The sequence below is a fragment of the Rhinatrema bivittatum genome, chromosome 1, assembly GCF_901001135.1.
Source record: "Rhinatrema bivittatum chromosome 1, aRhiBiv1.1, whole genome shotgun sequence".
Classification (NCBI taxonomy): Eukaryota; Metazoa; Chordata; class Amphibia; order Gymnophiona; family Rhinatrematidae; genus Rhinatrema; species Rhinatrema bivittatum.
Genome location: NC_042615.1, coordinates 835,633,402 through 835,656,272, shown reverse-complemented (window position 1 = coordinate 835,656,272; position 22,871 = coordinate 835,633,402). Strand labels below are relative to the sequence as shown.

The following is a 22,871-nucleotide window of genomic DNA, read 5'->3' as shown; positions in this document are numbered from 1 at the left end:
ACAGGAATGGCCATTGGTAAGGACTGGATGGATTCCTCAGTGGCAGGTGCCCGTGGTTGCTGCCTCCTGCTGGTTACGTTAGGCACAGGAATGGCCATTGGTAAGGACTGGATGGATTCCTGAGTGGCAGGTGCCCGTGGTTTCCTCCTCCTGCTGGCCACATAAAGGCACAGGAATGGCCATTGGTAAGGACTGGATGGATTCCTCAGTGGCAGGTGCCCGTGGTTGCTGCCTCCTGCTTGTTACATTAGGCACAGGAATGGCGATTGGTAAGGACTGGATGGATTCCTCAGTGGCAGGTGCCCGTGGTTGCTGCCTCCTGCTGGTTACGTTAGGCACAGGAATGGACATTGGTACGGACTGGATGGATTCCTCAGTGGCAGGTGACTGTGGTTTCTGCCTCCTGCTGGGTACATTAGGCACAGGAATGGCCATTGGTAAGGACTGGATGTTCCTGAGTGGCAGGTGCCCGTGGTTTCTGCCTCCTGCTGGCCACATAAAGGCACAGGAATGGCCATTGGTAAGGACTAGATGGATTCCTGAGTGGCAGATACCTTTGGTTTCTGCCTCCTGCTGGTTACATTAGGCACAGGATTGGCCATTGGTAAGGACTGGGTGGATTCCTCAGTGGCAGGTGCCCGTGGTTGCTGCCTCCTGCTGGTTACGTTAGGCACAGGAATGGCCATTGGTAAGGACTGGGTGGATTCCTCAGTGGCAGGTGCCCGTGGTTTCTGCCTCCTGCTGGTTACATTAGGCACAGGATTGGCCATTGGTAAGGACTGGGTGGATTCCTCAGTGGCAGGTGCCCGTGGTTGCTGCCTCCTGCTGGTTACGTTAGGCACAGGAATGGCCATTGGTAAGGACGGTGGATTCCTGAGTGGCAGGTGCCCGTGGTTGCTGCCTCCTGCTGGTTACGTTAGGCACAGGAATGGCCATTGGTAAGGACAGGATGGATTCCTCAGTGGCAGGTGCCCGTGGTTGCTGCCTCCTGCTGGTTACATAAAGGCACAGGAATGGCCATTGGTAAGGACTGGATGGATTCCTCAGTGGCAGGTGCCCGTGGTCTCTGCCTCCTGCTGGTTACGTTAGGCACAGGAATGGCCATTGGTAAGGACTGGATGGATTCCTGATTGGCAGGTGCCCGTGGTTTCTGCCTCCTGCTGGTTATATTAGGCACAATAATGGCCATTGGTAAGGACTGGATGGATTCCTCAGTGGCAGGTGCCCGTGGTTGCTGCTTCCTGCTGGTTACGTTAGGCACAGAAATGGCCATTGGTAAGGACTGGGTGGATTCCTGAGTGGCAGGTGCCCATGGTTGCTGCCTCCTGCTGGTTACGTTAGGCACCGGAATGGCCATTGGTAAGGACTGGATGGATTCCTCAGTGGCAGGCGCCCGTGGTTGCTGCCTCCTGCTGGTTACGTTAGGCACAGGAATGGCCATTGATAAGGAGACATAATAAAGGAAAGAGTGGAGCAGGAGGTTGTTGCACTAATGGAAGAGGGGTTTGTTGCACTATTGAAGCAGGAGGTTGTTGCACTAGTGGAGGAGGGGCTTGTTGTACTATTGGGGCAGGAACGTCGCACTAGTGGAGGAGGGGCTTGTTGCACTAGTGGAAGAGGAACTTGTTGCACTAGTGGAGCAGGAGCTTGTGCACTATTTATTTTTTTATTTTTTTATTTAAAAATTTTTCTATACCGTCATTAAGTTAAATACCATCACAACGGTTTACAGAAGGGCACGATAAAGTGAAATATGGGTGGTATAGATTACAAATTACGCATGTGCCATCATAGTACGGTAACAATGTGAAATAATAAACTAGGTGTGTAAATTAAACCTGATTGTTAGGAACAAATTAGGCAGTTTGATTTTAACATTAATATGCTTATGGAGGTTACTAAAAACTATTGAAGCAAGAGGTTGTTGCACTAGTGGAAGAGGAACTTGTTCCTCTATGGTAGCAGCAGCTTGTTGCACTAGTGGAGGAGGACCTTGTTGCACTAGTGGAGCAGGAGCTTGTTGCACTAGTGGAGGAGGACCTTGTTGCACTAGTGGAGCAGGAGCTTGTTGCACTAGTGGAGGAATGGCTTGTTGCACTATTGGAGTGGGAATTTATTGCACTAGTGGAGGAGGAGGTATTTATTTTACTTGTGGAGCAGGAGCTTGTTGCACTAGCGGGAGAGGAGTTTGTTGCACTAGTGGAGAAGGAGCTTGTTGTACTAGTGGATGAAGGGCTTATTGTACTAGTGGAGCAGGAGCTTGTTGCACTAGTGGAGGAGGAGCTTGTTGCATTAGTGGAGCAGGAGCTTGTTGCACTAGTGGAGGAGGGGCTTGTTGCACTAGCAGAGGAGGGGCTTGTTGCACTAGCGGAGGAGGAGCTTGTTGCACTAGGAACAGAATTGCTATTACAGCTACTGCCCTTTCCCAGAAATAGCCTTTATGGCTGACCTCACACGCTATACAAACTACACCTATATAAAGAGACTGGAAGACGGAAAAACAGCTGCCACTGCACTAAGTGCACATTAACCCAACAAAGAAAGGTACCAGGACTGTGTTAGCCCTTACCTTGGGCATCCCTTTGCCGTGGTTCAGCCGTTGTTCTGGCTCCTGCTTTCTCGGCCCTCCACCATAGGTCTATACCAATCGGCCAGGCCACATTGTCTGCCACTTAGTCTCCACCATCCTACAGACTCATGAAATAATAGATCTTGGATCTGGAAAGTTAGGTAGGATTTTCCCTTTCCTGTTTGAGTTCTTGTTGTGCTTAGAGGTACGGGAAATAAATAACATATTAAATAAATACTTCAGATCAGTGTTCACCAAAGAAGACCATTGAGAAGGACCACTGCAACGTCTCCACAGACTCTATTATAGTGAGTGTCCATAGCAAATTCTCAGGCTCTGACCCTGAGTATCCTCACAGCAGATTCACAGACTCTAACCCTAACTCCGCTCAAATATTCAAAGACTGTAACCCTGACTGTGCTCACTGCAGATTCACAGAATATAACCCTGACTCTGCTCAAAGACTCAAAGACTGTAACGCTGACTGTGCTCACAGCAGATTCACAGAATATAACCCTGACTCTGCTCAAAGACTCAAAGACTGTAACCCTGACTATGCTCACTGCAGATTCACAGACTCTAACCCTGACTCTGCTCAAAGATTCAAAGACTGTAACCCTGACTGTGCTCACAGCAGATTCACAGAATATAACCCTGACTCTGCTCAAAGACTCAAAGACTGTAACCCTGACTATGCTCACAGCAGATTCACAGAATATAACCCTGACTCTGCTCAAAGACTCAAAGACTGTAACCCTGACTATGCTCACTGCAGATTCACAGACTCTAACCCTGACTCTGCACAAAGATTCAAAGACTGTAACCCTGACTGTGCTCACAGCAGATTCACAGACTCTAACCCTGACTGTGCTCAAAGATTCAGACTGTAACCCTGACTGTGCTCACAGCAGATTCACATAATATAACCCTGACTCTGCTCAAAGATTCAAAGACTGTAAAGCTGACTGTGCTCACAGCAGATTCACAGAATATCCCTGACTATGCTCAAAGATTCAGACTGTAACCCTGACTGTGCTCACTGCAGATTCACAGAATATAACCCTGACTCCGCTCAAAAACTCAAAGACTGTAACCCTGACTGTGCTCACAGCAGATTCACAGAATATAACCCTGACTCTGCTCAAAGATTCAGACTGTAACCCTGACTGTGCTCACAGCAGATTCACAGAATATAACCCTGACTCTGCTCAAAGATTCAGACTGTAACCCTGACTGTGCTCACCGCAGATTCACAGAATATAACCCTGACTCTGCTCAAAGATTCAGACTGTAACCCTGACTGTGCTCACAGCAGATTCACAGAATATAACCCTGACTCTGCTCAAAGACTCAAAGACTGTAACCCTGACTGTGCTCACAGCAGATTCACAGAATATAATCCTGACTCTGCTCAAAGACTCAAAGACTGTAACCCTGACTGTGCTCACCGCAGATTCACAGAATATAACCCTGACTCTGCTCAAAGATTCAGACTGTAACCCTGACTGTGCTCACAGCAGATTCACAGAATATAACCCTGACTCTGCTCAAAGATTCAAAGACTGTAAAGCTGACTGTGCTCACTGCAGATTCACAGAATATAATCCTGACTATGCTCAAAAACTCAAAGACTGTAACTCTGACTGTGCTCTTAGCAGATTTACAGGCTGTAATCCTTACTATGTCCATTGCAGATTCAAACACTGTGCTCACAGCAGATTCCAGACTATAAATCTGACTCTGAAAGATTCAAAGACTGTAACCCTGACTGTGTCCACAGCAGATTCAAAGAGTCTTCACAAGGCTCCACCTGGTGCAGTGTGAAATGACCTTGCTTCCTTAGCAATACCACTTGACTTTGCTTCTGGCTGCTCCTTTCATAACAGCAGCAGAGACCTTGCTTCTTAAGAACATAAGAATTTGCCAAACTGGTTCAGATCGAGTGACCATCAAGCCCAGCATCCTGTCTCCAACAGTGGCTAATCCAGTCTATAAGTACCTGGCAGTATCCAAACACTAAGTAGATCCCATGCTACTGATGCAATTAATAACAGTGGCTATTCCCTAAGTAAACTTGATAATAGCCATTAATGGACTTCTCCAAGAACTTTTCCAAACCTTTTTTAAACACAGCTACACTAACTGCACTAACCACATCCTCTGGCAACAAATTCCAGAGTTTAATTGTGCGTTGAGTAAAAAAGAACTTTCTCCGATTAGTTTTAAATGTGCCCCATGCTAACTTCATGGAATGCCCCCTAGACTTTCTACTATCCGAAAGAGTAAATAACCGATTCACATCTACCCGTTCTAGACCTCTCATGATTTTAAACACCTCTATCATATCCCCCCTCAGTCGTCTCTTCTCCAAGCTGAAAAGTCCTAACCTCTTTAGTCTTTCCTCATAGGGGAGCTGTTCCATTCCCCTTTATCATTTTGGTTGCCCTTCTCTGTACCTTCTCCATCGCAATTATACCTTTTTTGAGATGCGGCAACCAGAATTGTACACAGTATTCAAGGTGCGGTCTCACCATGGAGCGATACAGAGGCATTATGACATTTTCCGTTTTATTCATCATTCCCTTTCTAATAATTCCCAACATTCTGTTTGCTTTTTTGACTGCCGCAGCACACTGAACCGACGATTTCAATGTGTTATCCACTATGACACCTAGATCTCTTTCTTGGGTTGTAGCACCTAATATGGAGCCCAACATTGTGTAATTATAGCATGGGTTATTTTTCCCTATATGCATCACCTTGCACATCCACATTAAATTTCATCTGCCATTTGGATGCCCAATTTTCCCATCTTACAAGGTCTTCCTGCAATTTATCACAATCTGCTTGTGATTTAATTACTCTGAACAATTTTGTGTCATCTGCAAATTTGATTATCTCACTCATCGTATTTCTTTTCAGATCATTTATAAATATATTGAAAAGCACTGGTCCCAGTAGAGATCCCTCGTCTCGCAGCAGCACCAGAGACCTTGCTTCAGCTCGCTTCTCTCGCAGCAGTAGCAGAAATCTGTCTTCAGGCTGTTTTGGCCACAGATTCGAAGAAACCATTTATAGTGACTTTGGCCTTCTCCTGTGATGGCTCAAGTCCTAGACAGGACAACAGATTCTAAAACTTCATGTCCAGCAGTCCCAGCTGCCTGTGAAGCATACAATGCTTGTGGTGGCATCAGCTGGTGCTCCACAGCAGGCCAAATCGAGCTGAGCCAGCTCCCACCAGAACCTCATTATTTCAGTGGTGCCAGGGAAAGTCTCTCCTGCCATGACTGATTGAACCAGGCCCCCTGATGACTTCATTCGAGACCACGCCAGCTGCTCAAGACTGTGTCACACTGGGCTGGTTCTGAGATCCCAATGGACTTTCGAGGTGTCCACCCATCAAAGGGAGGGTCAACGGGGTTTGCACCCGTGACCCTGGGACTTCTGAGCTTTGAAGCAGCCCCAAGGCTGCGGAGGCTGCTGGCTTTCCCGAGAGTCTTGCTATATTTCTCCTGTTTCCTGGGAGAGTCCCCCCAGCAGTATATAAGGCATGCTCAGAAGGCACACAGTGCTGGTCCCTCTTGGCGTCCGCCCCAGGGAAGCGCTATCCACTTCCTGATTTCCAAGTCTTGCTGTAGTCTTTCTGTTGCAGGATGGCTGCATTTTGTATTTGAGTTTCGGCATTCTTCTTTCACAGTTCAGCCTCTGCTATCTCGCTCGCGTCCGGTTCCAGTGCTCCTGTTCCGTGTGTTTCACCTGGCTCCTCTCCAGCTCCTGCCTCTCAGGTACGCACCTTCCCTCCGGCGTGGCCTGATTGCCAAGCCCAGGTCCCTGTGACACCAGGATGGATCTGCAGTGATAAGTGAGTCACTTAATCCAGTTCAGGAACGAATGTTTGAACAAGGGATTAACATTTGTTTTACCACAAGTACATAATCCATTTCAGTTCAGGTGGACCCATGTACTTTTAAGACATTACAATTGTGTTTATTTTAGCCTCAAGCACACTTTCAGCTATGGGAGATGGGGCCATAGTTAGAGCTAAGTCTAAGTAGATTCCAGCAGGCCCTATAGATATATTCTTTGTAACTTATGTAAACGTGGTCTTAAAGGATCTGGAGCATATGGAAGAAGAAAATAAGAGACCATTTTTCAGTTTTAAATCAGAAGAGAGAGCTATTCTTGCTTTGGCTACCAATAAAAAGGAAGTAGTAAAACAGCAGATAAAGGCCGGGCCGCAGTTTTGCAAACTAGAGAGGAATAAGTAGCAGAAACTAGAAATCAACTTTCGAATGACGCACATTATCTTGGATCCAATACCAGTGTCCCAAACCTTCAATTCTACAGTAGTACAGGGTATGAAAGTTGGATTTATTACAAAAAAGGAAGAACATAAGAACATAAGAAAATGCCATACTGGGTCAGACCAAGGGTCCATCAAGCCCAGCATCCTGTTTCCAACAGTGGCCAATCCAGGCCATAAGAACCTGGCAAGTACCCAAAAACTAAGTCTATTCCATGTAACCATTGCTAATGGCAGTGGCTATTCTCTAAGTGAACTTAATAGCAGGTAATGGACTTCTCCTCCAAGAACTTATCCAATCCTTTTTCAAACACAGCTATACTAACTGCACTAACCACATCCTCTGGCAACAAATTCCAGAGTTTAATTGTGCGTTGAGTAAAAAAGAACTTTCTCCGATTAGTTTTAAATGTGCCACATGCTAACTTCATGGAGTGCCCCCTAGTCTTTCAACTATCCGAAAGAATAAATAACCGATTCACATCTACCCGTTCTAGACCTCTCATGATCTTAAAGACCTCTATCATATCCCCCCTCAGTCGTCTCTTCTCCAAGCTGAAAAGTCCTAACCTCTTTAGTCTTTCCTCGTAGGGAAGTTGTTCCATTCCCTTTATCATTTTGGTAGCCCTTCTCTGTACCTTCTCCATCGCAATTATATCTTTTTTGAGATGCGGCGACCAGAATTGTACACAATATTCAAGGTGTGGTCTCACCATGGAGCGATACAGAGGCATTATGACATTTTCCGTTTTATTCATCATTCCCTTTCTAATAATTCCCAACATTCTGTTTGCTTTTTTGACTGCCGCAGCACACTGAACCGACGATTTCAATGTGTTATCCACTATGACACCTAGATCTCTTTCTTGGGTTGTAGCACCCAATATGGAACCCAACATTGTGTAATTATAGCATGGGTTGAGTTTTTTCACATCCGTGTATTGCTATTATAGAGATTGGTCCGAATGTGCATAAATTGCACAGAAAGATCCTGGCAGCAGTATCAGCAGTGGGGTGAGTTTTATGGCTCATCTCCATCATATGCTAAAGTCCCATTACATAAGCTGAATAAACTGAGTCAAGTTAGGGCGAGCTCTGGTGAATGAATTCTGCTCCCTGTATACAAACGTTCCTCCCAGGAAGCACTAAATGTGATGCCAGACCCCACAGCATTGCACCAGACCTCACGGAAGGATTTATAAACATGGGAAGGTTAAGAAAAGTCCGTTACTGAGAGGGAACAAATATACACAAACACGGGCACATTTTAGCTCTACCTGAAGTGTTTGAAGAGCAACCGTGCCTGCTCTTCACCAGAGGCTGAAATGTTAAAGAACGGACAGTGAGGTCGGCTTTACCAGTTTCCAGCAAACAGGAGAGCAAGGAACCAGCAGGGCAGTGATCTTAGGGTAAATGCTCCTTATCAGGCCAAGAAAGAAGGGTGCGCTCGGACGAGGGGTAAGAAAGGTCTGTGCTGGGTGTGGTGCAGGTGCAGTGTGGGAAGGGGGAGGGGTAAGAAAGGTCTGTGCTGGGTGTGGTGCAGGTGCAGTGTGGGAAGGGGGAGGGGTAAGAAAGGTCTGTGCTGGGTGTGGTGCAGGTGCAGTGTCGGAAGGGGGAGGGGTAAGAAAGCTCTGTGCTGGTTGTGGTGCAGGTGTGGTGAGTGCAGGTGCAGTGTGGGAAGGGGGAGGGGTAAGAAAGCTCTGTGCTGGTTGTGGTGCAGGTGCAGTGTGGAAAGGGGGAGGGGTAAGAAAGGTCTGTGCTGGTTGTGGTGCAGTGTGGGAAGGGGAAGGGGTAAGAAAGGTCTGTGCTGGTTGTGGTGCAGGTGCAGTGTGGGAAGGGGGAGGGGTAAGAAAGGTCTGTGCTGGTTGTGGTGCAGGTGCAGTGTGGGGAGGTGGAGGGGTAAGAAAGGTCTGTGCTGGTTGTGGTGCAGGTGCAGTGTGGGAAGGGGGAGGGGTAAGAAAGGTCTGTGCTGGTTGTGGTGCAGGTGCAGTGTGGGGAGGTGGAGGGGTAAGAAAGGTCTGTGCTGGTTGTGGTGCAGTGTGGGAAGGGGGAGGGGTAAGAAAGGTCTGTGCTGGTTGTGGTGCAGGTGCAGTGTGGGAAGGGGGAGGAGTAAGAAAGGTCTGTGCTGATTGTGGTGCAGGTGCAGTGTGGGGAGGTGGAGGGGTAAGAAAGGTCTGTGCTGATTGTGGTGCAGGTGCAGTGTGGGGAGGTGGAGGGGTAAGAAAGGTCTGTGCTGGTTGTGGTGCAGGTGTGGTGTGTGCAGGTGCAGTGTGGGAAGGGGGAGGGGTAAGAAAGCTCTGTGCTGGGTGTGGTGCAGCTGCAGTGTGGGAAGGGGGAGGGGTAAGAAAGCTCTGTGCTGGGTGTGGTGCAGCTGCAGTGTGGGAAGGGGGAGGGGTAAGAAAGCTCTGTGCTGGTTGTGGTGCAGGTGCAGTGTGGGAAGGGGGAGGGGTAAGAAAGCTCTGTGCTGGGTGTGGTGCAGGTGCAGGGCAGGTCTTGCTTCCTTCTCGTCCTCCTGCAAGTGACCTCAGTCTGAGGAGCAGAGGAAACGCTGCCGGGACTGTGCCAGTCCATGGATTGGTGGCTGAGTGAACATGCGTTGATCAGGTTTGTAATAAATACAGAAATCTGGTCCTGGGACCTTGTGGTGTGCACCCCTGGATACTAAAACATCTCACAAATGTGTGGGCAGGAGAGGTTGTGAGGAATTGGAGGAGAAGAGGTAGAGTCCCACCCCTCAAATCTGGGACGAGGAGGAGGCAGCGAGAAGAACAGACCCACTGGTCTCTTGCACAGAATCTAAGGTCTGGGTTATCCTTCTGGTCTAATGGTGCAATGCTGAGCACCGCTAAGAGTTAATCTAGTAAGGAGGAAAATAGCATAAAATATAAATGCTTAAGGCTGTGACCTGTGTCTCTGAGTGTTTCTAGGAGAGCAGCTTATGCAGATAAGGCTTCATAATTAGCTATAGCTTTAGGATGAACATGAATACAGAAACAGCCAGGACACGTGGGTGGGGCCTGGGAAAATCCGTGCCATTCAAGGCACCAGAAGGCTCAGATATGCAGAAACGTCCATGGTGTCAGGGACGGGCCCCTCACAGAGCCTGTGGGCTGCTAATCTCCTGTACCTGCTCGAGTGGGGAAAGTCCCATTGTGGGTCCTGCTTCTTGCATTGGGTAGATCACAGGTCTATCCCATGGCCCGACCCCCTTACCACCTCCCCATGCTGCGCTGGCTTTCTGGGATGCGGGCAACTGCCGTGCCTGCCTGCAGGCTCCCGTCTGCTCCCTGGCATCTGGCCCACCTTGGAGCACAGAGGGAGACTGCACCCCGACTGCTCTTCTCTTCACAACAGGACACCACTGGATCCTCAATGTGTGTCCCCCTCCCTTAGGGCATGTGTGAGACGACGACTGCCCTAAATTTAAAATGTTAGCAGCAGGAAACCTTCAGAGATGCCACCTGATGACTTCATCCAGTCAGCCCTATAAAAGGGCTGAGACAGAGAACCCTCCAGTGCCTCGGCAATAGGTCAACTCCACTGGAGAAGTGCTTGGCCATTCCTGATTCCTTGCTTCCTGGTCTTGCTTCCACTGTGTGTCCTGTTCCTGGTTCCTTGGCAGTCTGGTTTGTCTTCTGAGTTCTTGTCTTCATGGTCAGTCTTCCCTTTGTCCTGTCTTCAGTGTCTCATCTTGCTCCTGTGGTTCCTTGTTCTCCCTCCTCTTCTTCGTTCCTCTTCTCGTCAAAGTGGACTTCTGGCTTTGACTTGGATTAGATCTTGAAGCTGCTTGACCTCCATCTGCCTCTGACCATTGCCTGCTTTCCATTACTGCTCGAACTCTGCCTGCCCAGACCACTGCCCGAACCACGACATTGGCCCATTCCCCATGTCAGTTGGGTCTAGTAACCTCTCAGCTATGGTTGCCTACCTCTTTCAGAATCCACAACATATTCCATGTTTCCCTCCTAAAACCATTAATCCTCTTGTGGCCCTCCAGGAGACTCCCAGAACCTCAAACATTTCCTTGGAGGAGGACATCACATATCAGGTAAAAGAGCTTCTCAATGTCAAGGTACGCGGCAAGAGATGGGAGTTCCCTATATCCTGGGAGGGATACGGCCCAGAGGAGAATATATGGGAACCTATCTCTAACATACTGGACAAGAATCGTCTGAGACAGTTTCATGCCATGCTCCCCAGAAACCCAAACCCTCAGGGTTTAGAGGAGGGGTTACTGTTGTGTTTGACATACCCGTGGGCCCATCCCATGGCCCGCCACCCTTACCACCAAGCTGGGCCAGCGTTCTTCACCTCCCAAAGCTGCGCCAGCTTTTGGGGATGCAGCTGATTGCTGTACCTGCCTCCAGGCTCCTGGCCACTCCCCAGCATCGGGCCATCCTCAGAGCATGGTGAGAGGCCACGTTGCGACTGCTCACCTCTTCGCGGCAGGATGCCACCGGATCCTCAAGGCGTGCCCCTGTCCTTTAGGGTGTGCACATGATGACTGCCCTGAATTTAAAGGGTTAGCAGCAGGAAACCTCCAGAGGTGCCACCTGATGACTTCATCTAGCCAGCCCTATAAAGGGCTGAGACGGAGAGCTCTCCAGTGCTTCCATAATAGGTCGACTCCATTGGAGAAGTGCTTTGCCTCTCCATTCCTGATTCCTTGCTTCCTGGTTCCTGCTTCCACTGTGTGTCTGTTCCTGGGTCCTTGGCAGTATGGTTTGTCTTCTGACTTCTTGTCTTTGTGGTCAGTCTTCCCTTCGTCTGTGTTCAGTGTCTCGGCTTGCTCCTCTGGTTCGTCCTCCCTCCTTCATTCCTTTTCTCGTCGGATTGGACATTTTGCTTTGACTTGTATTGGACCTGGCTTGACCTCAGATTGGACCTTTTTGCTGCTTGACCTCCACCTGCCTCTGATCATTGCCTGCTTTCCATTACTGCTCAAACTCTGCCTGCCCAGACCACTGCCCGAACCACGACACTGAGTGACCTCCGCTTGTCCCTGACCACAGCCTGAATTTGTCTCCGTTGCCTACCGCCTGTCCCAACTGCTGCTCATACAGACTCCACTTCTTCACTCTGCTGCCCAACAAAATCTTCCATGCAACGGATCTTCACCTCCACAGAGAGGCCTGCTCCTAAGTCCAGCCGTCCCTGGCACCTGAGGGTTTAACCTGCTATTGGTGAAGCTCCAGTTGTGCCTCTGCTCCAGGCAGCTCCGCCTGCCCATGGTGGGAACTTGCAGGGCTCCTCCATGTGGGTTGCGCCAACTCCACCTTGGCCTAAAGGTCCCACAACACGGATCTTCTCTGAAAATAGGGCTGACCTTTGATTCTGTGGTTGGGCAGGTGCCTCCCACCTCTGACTACTTGCCTAGCACGTGTGGCTTGTGCACCTGCAGGCTGCTGAGTACTACGTGATCCTGAGGCGGTGGGGGGTTTGCAATGTGCAGCCTTTGTTGTTGTGGACTGTATGTAAGGGTATGTAAATGTATATAAGTATTGTAAATCTTGCCCGCATTCTGAACTAGCCCGAGTCTGACGACGTCTCCTTTGCATACAAAGCTCTTTACTGCTGCTAATAAACTACATCTGGATGGAAGCCCTGAAGTGAGGTCCTTGTTTCACAGCAGGAGAGGAGTAGGCAGCCCTGGGGTCCAGGTCTAACTTCAACAGTGTGCAAGACTGGGAAATGGTGGTAAAGATAAAGAGAGTGCAGGCCCTTGAAAGACGTGGAGCACAGGGCCCAGACAGCAGGAAGGGCCTGTCGCACAAACTTGATTCAGTTCTTTAAGTGGTGGATCAGGGAATGGGGCAGACGTTATCTATCCGGACTCAAGAAGGCTTTTGACACTGTCCCATGCAGGAGACTGGTAAGCAAGCTGGATGAGATGGGGTTAATAGTAAAAACCTGCGGAGCAGCTAAGAGTTCTGGGTAACTTTGCCTGCCTATCTTTACACAGATCCTCAGCTGCTTGTGCAGGTGAATCTCCTCGCACAAAATATAAGCAGATTTGGGCCTGCTGTTTGCACAGCCTCACTCGTGCTGGTGACTGCGCGGTTTGCTATAAGCTTGGTGGGAAGGCATGGCGGTGGACATGTGAGAAGCAAAGAGGAAGATGTCTGGAAGGGGCTGATAGCAGAGGTGGGGGAGACCTGCACTCATGGGATTTAAATATGCTTTGGCACCATTTTCATTAGCGCTGAAGTACACCAGCACTTTTGTATCTGCCCACAGTCAGGCCTAGCCACGCACTCTCTCTCTGAGAACGGCCCACAAAGTCCACGGGTGCTAAAGTGCTCGTGTCCTTTGCCTCTACACACGGAGTCTTCTCCCCCAACCCAAACATGTCCTTGGGAACACGCAAGAAAGCTAAATCAATGTTTCTGCCCGGCATTCACTAAAGAAGGGATTGGAGAAGGTGCGCATGGTAATGGGATGCAGGCCACGTCCTTCACGGAGGGAAGATGTGGAACCGGAGAAACTGAAAGTGATCAAAGTCAAGAGGCGGGATGGGATACCAAGGGAGCTCAGAGGGGGTCTGGCAGGTCCACAGGAAGTCCTGTTCAATAGATGTTTGGAGATTGGAGTGATTCTGTGGCACTGGAGAAGGGTTGACGTTGTCTCTCTTTATAAAAGGTGGCTGGAAATTATTGGCCAGTATTTCTGACCTCACTGACAGGATAATTAATGGAGACTCTCGCAAAGGATGGGATATGTAGCATCTTGAATCTGGCAGCATTTAGGATCTGAGGTAGCCCAGGCTCACCAGAGGGAGACTGAGTCAGAGAAATCCCGTGGATGCTCTGTTTGACCAGAGAATTAGATGAAGGGCGTGCACTGTTTGTGGTTTATTTAGATCACAAGGAAGCTTTAGGTGCTGTCAGGTATAAACCCAGCAGCCTGGGGATGGATACTAAGGACTGGGTGAGAAACTGCTTGAGTGATAAAGGGTGGAGGTGGTGGTAAATGAAATTTACTCTCTCTGGAAAGAAAGATGATTACCGGATCAGGTCTCTTCACTGTGGGGCAGATATTAAAAGCCCTACGCGCTCTGAGTCTATTTTGCATAGGCCCGGCAACATGCGCAAGCCCCGGGACGCACGTAAGGCCCGGGGCTTTGTGAAAGGGGTGGGGTGGGGGCGGGAGTGGGAGTGGGACTGAGGCCTCCAGCAAAGTAGCCTGTGCCGGGGCATCGCGTGTCGGTACTCGGCCAGCATGCACAACCAATGCCTGCCCGGAGGCAGGCGCAACTTATGGAACAAAGGTTAGGGGGGGGGGGTTAGGTAGGGGAAGGGAGGGAAGGTGGAGGGGGCGAAAGTTCCCTCCGAGGCCACTCTGATTTCGGAGTGGCCTCGGAGGGAACCGGGAAAGCCATAGGGGCTCCCCTAGGGCTCGGCATACGCAAGGTGCACAAGTGTGCGCCCCCTTGCGCGCGCCAACCCCGGATTTTATAACATGCGCGTGGCTGCATGGTAGGGTAGAACTAACAAACCTTTCTGGGAAAAGCGAAGATAGCGTAAGAACATAAGAACATAAGAAAATGCCATACTGGGTCAGACCAAGGGTCCATCAAGCCCAGCATCCTGTTTCCAACAGTGGCCAATCCAGGCCATAAGAACCTGGCAAGTACCCAAAAACTAAGTCTATTCCATGTAACCATTGCTAATGGCAGTGGCTATTCTCTAAGTGATCTTAATAGCAGGTAATGGACTTCTCCTCCAAGAACTTATCCAATCCTTTTTTAAACACAGCTATACTAACTGCACTAACCACATCCTCCGGCAACAAATTCCAGAGTTTAATTGTGCGTAGAGTAAAAAAGAACTTTCTCCGATTAGTTTTAAATGTGCCCCATGCTAACTTCATGGAGTGCCCCCTAGTCTTTCTACTATCCGAAAGAGTAAATAACTGATTCACATCTACCCGTTCTAGACCTCTCATGATTTTAAACACCTCTATCATATCCCCCCTCAGTCGTCTCTTCTCCAAGCTGAAAAGTACTAACCTCTTTAGTCTTTCCTCATAGGGGAGCTGTTCCATTCCCCTTATCATTTTGGTTGCCCTTCTCTGTACCTTCTCCATTGCAATTATATCTTTCCTGAGATGCGGCGACCAGAATTATACACAGTATTCAAGGTGCGGTCTCACCATGGAGCGATACAGAGGCATTATGACATTTTACGTTTTATTCACCATTCCCTTCCTAATAATTCCCAACCTTCTGTTTGCTTTTTTGACTGCCGCAGCACACTGAGCCGACGATTTCAATGTGTTATCCACTATGACGCCTAGATCTCTTTCTTGGGTTGTAGCACCTAATATGGAACCCAACATTGTGTAATTATAGCATGGGTTATTTTTCCCTATGTGCATCACCTTGCACTTATCCACATTAAATTTCATCTGCCATTCGGATGCCCAATTTTCCAGTCTCACAAGGTCTTCCTGCAATTTATCACAATCTGCTTGTGATTTAACTACTCTGAACAATTTTGTGTCATCTGCAAATTTGATTATCTTACTCGTCATATTTCTTTCCAGATCATTTATAAATATATTGAACAGTAAGGGTCCCAATACAGATCCCTGAGGCACTCCACTGCCCACTCCCTTCCACTGAGAAAATTGTCCATTTAATCCTACTCTCTGTTTCCTGTCTTTTAGCCAGTTTGCAATCCACGAAAGGACATCGCCACCTATCCCATGACTTTTTACTTTTCCTAGAAGAGATAGCAAGTTAGCGAGATATTATGGGGAACATGTATGTAGTGCACGAAAAGTGAGACACACAATTTTGTATTTAATATGATAAATGAGTGGAAGCCAATGTAAGTCTGATAAAATAGGAGTAATGTGATCATAGATCGGTCTAGCAGAGGTGTTTTGAAGCAGTTGTAATCTTTTAAGCTGATAATTTGGCACTGCTGGCAGTAAAGAATTATAATAGTCAACTCTGTATGTTATGAAAACATGCACCAAAGCTTTTAAATCACGTAATTCCAGAAAAGGCCACAAGCAAGGGAGAAATCTAAGATAGAAAAACCCTTTCTGGATAAGAGATGAAATCTGAGATGTTCATAGTAAGATGTGAGTGCAAACCCACCCCCAGGGTACATTCAGTATCTTCCGATGGATATTAGTTCCAGCCGTCACCGGAATCAGTGCAGAAGAAGGAGCTGTGAGGTTAAACCACAGAGCTTCAGATTCAGCCGGGTTTACTTGCAAATGATGATTTGTTAGCCAAGGAGCAACAGAATCCAAACAGGAATTTAGAATATTTAAATTTAGAAGGAGGTTTAAGAAATAATGTTATCTGAATATCATCTGCATAAAATGATGGCCGACAACCATGGGCTTGAATCAGAGGTGAAATGAAGATATTAAATGATAAGGGAGGGAGAACAGAGCTGAGGAGCTCCTGCTGCCAGGCTCCTGATTTCTCACCTGTGAGAGAGGATAGAAACCAATTGGTTTATAAGTAATCAATGATTAATAAGTAATAGCAGCGCCACCCAGATCGGAATGAAGTCTGATGTCATTTACTAGTGCGGGGACCCGGCCGAGGCAGAAGATGATCTGAGATGCAATCCAGTGAAGCTCATGCAGGGCTCGGCTGATTTAATGCATCTTAGGTGCAGAAATCCCAGAAAATGGATGTGAGTTACTTTTGTACAAAGAACAGGAAAGAGACTTCAGAGTGGTTAGAACCAGGGCCCCCAGTTTCCTGCGATTGTAAAACCATGGGAAGGGCCACGAAATCCAGCCCTTCCCGAGGAAGACCGAGGACTGAGCCAAATCAGGAGACAAAAGCGGTGGAAAGGCTGCTTAACTCCCTCTCCCCCTCCCCCGATATCCCCCCCCCCCCCCGCCAGATGCAGGAGGAGAGCAGCAGCAGCAGCGCATCAAGCTGCACCTTCCTTCTCTGCCACCCCAGGCCCAGATACTGACTTCAGCCCCGAGAAACACAGGGTGACATACAAGGAAGGTGTGAACTGACCCTCCTGAGTGCTGGGAGGGTGCAGGGCTGTCGGTGCTCCCCCTGCACCTACCCCAGACTGCAGCACCGGTGGGAGGCAGGCACGCAGTCTCCCACCTCTGACAGTGCTGGGGGAGAGAGAGAGGAGGGGTGAGAGACAGATAGCAGGGGCAGGAGCAAAGGGTGCCCGGAGGTGGTAATGATGCTGAGGACAGGGTCAGACTAAAGCATGGAATAAACGCAGAGGATCCCTGGTGGCAAGAGAATGGTACTGAGTGCAGTGGGGTAATAAGCACTGAGTTGCAGTTACAGCCCAAAGCAGCAATTCTTGACTGCATTGTGCTTGGCACAGGGGTAAACTACATGGAGAAGGGGACACGATGGCATTGGGGGTTGGGGTAAACTGTGTGGAGAAGGGGGACACGATGGCATTGGCGGTTGGGGTAAACTGCATGGAGAAGGGGACACGATGGCATTGGGGGTTGGGGTAAACTGCATGGAGAAGGGGACAGGATGGCATTGGGGGTTGGGGTAAACTGCGTGGAGAAGGGGACAGGATGGCATTGGGGGTTGGGGTAAACTGCGTGGAGAAGGGGACACGATGGCATTGGGGGTTGGGGTAAACTGCGTGGAGAAGGGGGACACGGATGGCATTGGCGGTTGGGGTAAACTGCATGGAGAAGGGGACTCGATGGCATTGGGGGTTGGGGTAAACTGCATGGAGAAGGGGACAGGATGGCATTGGGGGTTGGGGTAAACTGCGTGGAGAAGGGGACAGGATGGCATTGGGGGTTGGGGTAAACTGCGTGGAGAAGGGGGCACGATGGCATTGGGGGTTGGGGTAAACTGCGTGGAGAAGGGGACAGGATGGCATTGGGGGTTGGGGTAAACTGCGTGGAGAAGGGGGCACGATGGCATTGGGGGTTGGGGTAAACCGCGTGGAGAAGGGGACAGGATGGCATTGGGGGTTGGGGTAAACCGCGTGGAGAAGGGGGCACGATGGCATTGGGGGTTGGGGTAAACCGCGTGGAGAAGGGGACACGATGGCATTGGGGGTTGGGGTAAACCGCGTGGAGAAGGGGACAGGATGGCATTGGGGGTTGGGGTAAACCGCGTGGAGAAGGGGACACGATGGCATTGGGGGTTGGGGTAAACCGCGTGGAGAAGGGGACATGATGGCATTGGGGGTTGGGGTAAACTGCGTGGAGAAGGGGACAGGATGGCATTGGGGGTTGGGGTAAACTGCGTGGAGAAGGGGACAGGATGGCATTGGGGGTTGGGGTAAACTGCGTGGAGAAGGGGACACGATGGCATTGGGGGTTGGGGTAAACTGCGTGGAGAAGGGGACACGATGGCATTGGGGGTTGGGGTAAACTGCGTGGAGAAGGGGACAGGATGGCATTGGGGGTTGGCTTCCATGAGGGAATTTGCTCTGCTTTGGGTAGATGCACGTACGAATGCTATTGGGCAGTTGGGATAGGCCTTTCGGTCTTTCTCTGTTCCAATGTTACTTTAGTTTGCCCACCCCAGCAGGAAAGGTCTCCTCTTGCCCTTCTTCCTTCCCCTGCTGCTGTCTCTGTGGAGGGAGGGAGTAGAGGGGGTTATCGAGAAGGAAAGTGGAGCTGGACTAGAGAAAGGAATTGGGGCAAGGAAGAATGAGCTTTGGGATCTCAGGGGTTGTGGTTAGAGGGAAAATCAGTGAAAGGCTGCACGAAGGATGGAGGAGAGGGAGAGTGAGTGAGTGAGGTGGAGGAAGAATGAGTGAGAAGTGGATGGGATGAGTGAGTGAGGGGATCTGAGGGACTGCAGGGAAAAGGAGAGGAAGTGAGAGGAGAAGGGTGAAGGAATAGTAGGTGAGGGGATCTGAGGGATTGCAGGGAAAAGGAGAGGAAGTGAGAGGAAGTGAGAGGAGAAGGGTGAAGGAATAGTAGGTGAGGGGATCTGAGGGGTTGCAGGGTAATGAGAGTGAGTGAGAGAATCCGAGGGATTTCAGGGAGAGGGAGACTAAGTAAGGGTGAGGGGAGCGTGAGTGATGGGATCTGAGGAATTGCAGGGAGAGGGAGCGTGAGTGAGGGGAGAAGCAAGTGCGAGTGACAGGATCTGAAAGATTGCATGGCAATTGAGTGACAGGTAAAGAAAGAGTGAATAAGGGAATCTGAGGGATTGCAGGGTGAGTGAGAGTGAGTGAGCGAATCTGAGGGATTGCAGGGTGAGTGAGAGTGAGTGAGGGAATCTGAGGGATTGCAGGGTGAGTGAGAGTGAGTGAGAGAATCCAAGGGATTTCAGGGAGAGGGAGACTATGTAAGGGTGAAGGAAGCAAGAGTGATGGGATCTGAGCAATTGCAGGGAGAGGGAGCGTGAGTGAGGGGAGAAGCAAGTGCGAGTGACGGGATCTGAAAGATTGCATGGCAATTGAGTGACAGGTAAAGAAAGAGTAAATAAGGGAATCTGAGGGATTGCAGGGTGAGTGAGAGTGAGTGAGGGGATTGCAGGGATTGCAGGAAAAGGGAGAGTGAGAGAGTGGTGAAGGAAGCATGAATGGGGATCTGAGGGACTGCAAGATGAGAGAGTGAGTGATGGGATCTGAATCATTGCAGGGAGAGGGAAAGTAAATGAAGGGTGAAGGAAGTATGAGTGAGGGGTTCTGAGGGATTGCAGGGAGAGCGAGAGTGAGTGAGAGGATCTGAGTGAGTGCAGGGGAAAGAGTAGTGAGTGAGAGATAGCAGGGAGAGGGAGAGTCATTGAGGGGATCTGAGAGATTGCAGAGCATGAGAAAGAGTGAGAGGATCTGAGGAATTGCAGGGAGAGGGAGAGGGAGTGAAGGGATCTCAGGGATTACAGAGTAAGTGAAAAAGAGTGAGAGAATCCGAGGGATTGCAGAGCGAGTGAGAGTGAGTGAGAGGATCTGAGGGATTGCAAAGCGAGTGGGGAAGAGTGAGAGGATCCGAGGGATTGCAGAGCGAGTGAGAGTGAGAGGATGTGAGGGATTGCAGAGCGAGTGAGAGTGAGAAGATCTGGAGACTCGTGCCACCCCTGAAGAGTGCTGAGTGGAAGGTTCATACTCACCAGTCCTGAGACGAGGAGATGAGTGGCAATGACTGCAAGAATCTCCCACCAGCTCCGCGTTTCACAGCCGTGGAAGAAGAGGATTCCCCAGAAGGTGTGTAGCAGGGTCAGCACCATCGTCATGAAGGCTGCGGAGGCGGGCGAGGGAGGTTCACACAGCGAGACAGAGAATAAAGATGCGTTGAGTCCACCTTGGGATGAACAGAAGCTGCACTTTCTAGAAAACTGATTGTTTTGCGCTGCAGAGTCAGGTTTAGTGTGGGCTGCATGTGATTTACATGCATGTCTGCCTTCCGTGCGGTTCACATTCTGGCTCTGTACGCAGCCGTGCATTTGCATGTCGTGGGTATCAGCTGGAAGATTGGGGGTGGAGGTTGTAGGGTCTGGTTAGGCCTAGGGGTGTCTGCGACCTTGAGGAATGAGAACTGAGCAGAAGAGGAGGTGACAAGCAGTGTGATGCTTCCTACTCTCCCCTCTCCCCCTCTCTCTGGTCCCCCGTACACCCGGTACTTATCCTGTCAGAGCACAGGCACCCCCCTGCTCTCCCTGCACACATTCCTGCTTCCCACCGTCCGCAGCATCAATTCCTGCAGAGACAATCCTAGCCCCACACGTGCCGGGGGCATGGAGACGCTCAGCTATGCACATTTACAGCCTCTTTCCAGGTCCTCTCAGCCGTATGCACACCCCTGGCCATGACTGTGCAGGCTGCCAGTTCCTGAACTCAGCAGTACAGAGACTCCCAGTCACACACTCACCTCATCCCAGCTCTCACAGCTATGACCCCCACCACCTATCCCTGTGTCTCGTCACTCCTTCACAGCTTCCTGCATCTCTTAGGCCTCAGGTCACATCACTGCATCCCTTTATCAGCCCCATCCTCATAAACTTATTCACTTTTCTCTCTGAATGCCTACAGTCTTGCTAGGCTGAAGCCCTGGATGTCTGAGCTGCAGGAGCCTATGTCCATGCTTTTATTCAAGCCTGAAGGACCATGACCATGTACCCTGTCAGTGCATTTGCAAGATCTACCAAAGGACCTTAACATCAATTCTGATCAAGATTTTTTGAAAAAGGTTAAAGGTCTTGTTGTTTAAAGAAGCTTTTCCAACTGAATTGATTTGATGTTTGTTTATAATTTTACTATTTATTTATTTATTTATTTAACATTTTTATATACCGAAGTTCTAGCAACAATGTTGCTAATCATTTCGGTTTACATATAACATTGGGGTGACTTAACATGTGTGTCTTACATGGAACATGGAACTAATACTATGTTGTATTAGTTTAATGAAGTTTGATTTTTATGTTGATGTAAAGTTTGTTATGTCTGATTTGTATGTAGTCCACTTAGCATGACTCAATGCAGGCGGATTATAAGCACTGTAAATAAATAAAATGTCCTCTAAACTGATAATGCTCTTTATTTTATTTAGGTACATTTCTCTATAGCAATGCTTGAGTGCTGAGAACATTGGAAACATAATCAGTATTTTTCTCCAGAGAGATTCTGTGCTATAGGAACAATCTCATTAACAAGTCTGCCCCTTGGAACATGGCCATCGATAGGAACCTCCTCCTTAAGGTGGCCACTGGCAGGAACATCCCCATTATCATGGCCTTCCCTACAAACATCATCTTCAGCATGCCTGTACCTAGGAACATTCCCATCAACGTGTCTTCCCCTAGCAGCTTCTCCATTCATGGCTGCCCCTAGGAACATGGCCATCACTTGGAACATGCACATTAATGTAAGCACCTGCAGGAACCTCCTCCTTAAGGTGGCCACTGCCAGGAACATCCCCATTATCATGGCCTTCCCTACAAACATCATCATTAGCATGCCTGACCCTAGGAACATTCCCATCAATGTGTCTTCCCCTAGGAACAAGTGAAATTATTTGATTGCTTTTGCATTAGATTGCAATCTACTTTGATGTTGTAGGGGATTGGAGACTATCAAATTTAAATAATTAATAAATAACACGTCCATCCCCAGGAACTTCTCCATTAACGTGACCATGCCTATGAACATGTCCATTAATGTCCCTACCCCTAGGAATATGCACAATAGCCTGGGTGCCCTGGAGAGCAGTTATCTACTGTATCATGCTCCACACTGGCATCTCATGGGCACCCTTATTATTGCTAGCAGTTTTAACAGACATTTAAGGAAATATTTTTTCCAGTCAGTGGATAATTAAGCTATGGAGCTTGGAGCCAGAAAAGTTGGAAAAGACTAGTAGCATAAGTGAGCTTAAAAAAGGTTTGGACACATTTCTAGAGGACAGGCCTTTAGTAATTATTATCCAGATGGACTTTGGTTTCTCCACCTCTAAATTCTTGCAGAGCACAACATAAAGTAGAATTTCTATTGGGATTAGCCAGATGCTTCCAGGGAACCCAGAATGGTCCCTGTCGGAGACAGGATGTGGGACTCGATGGCCCATTGGTCTGAACCAGCATGGCGTTTCTTAGGTTCTTACGTTCTTATTGAATTGGCCACCTAGCGAAGCACATACTATCCTTAGGTTCAAGACAGGCCAGGACAGCAAGCACTAACGAATGTCCTGACCTTCCTGTCTCCAGAATACAAAGAGAAAAGTCTGTGTCCCAGACACCCACAGGGACAATGGGGATATGTCATTTATTTATTTATTTAAAGCTTTATTATACCGGTATTCGTGGGAGAACCATAATCTCTGATGACATCAGAATGTTTGAAACCTTTGATTGGAAGCTTTAATGAGGGCAATGCTTCTCCCTTACCTGAAGTCAGAAAGTAGAGAGAATGATCCCCAAATATCCCCACATTTCCTGGGCCAATGCTTTCAGAGAGGATATTCACCATGGAGAAAGCACCACTCATGATTCCAAACCCCAGTCCTGCCACTGCAGAGAGAGGAGATATAATAAATGCATTAGCACACGGGGGCAGGGAGCGAGCGATG

General features: G+C 48.9%; 1 protein-coding gene across 1 annotated transcript in view; it reads right to left on the bottom strand.

Moving 5' to 3' along the window:
• The window catches only part of LOC115079650 (gamma-secretase subunit Aph-1b-like), a 52,941-nt gene that overhangs the window by 9,223 nt on the left and 20,847 nt on the right, over positions 1-22,871 (bottom strand). The window contains exons 4-5 of the mRNA XM_029583372.1: positions 22,690-22,812; positions 19,918-20,045 (exon numbers count right to left, since the gene is read on the bottom strand). Coding sequence (XP_029439232.1) covers positions 19,918-20,045; positions 22,690-22,812 — 251 coding nt within the window. The remainder of the gene's footprint in view (positions 1-19,917; positions 20,046-22,689; positions 22,813-22,871) is intronic.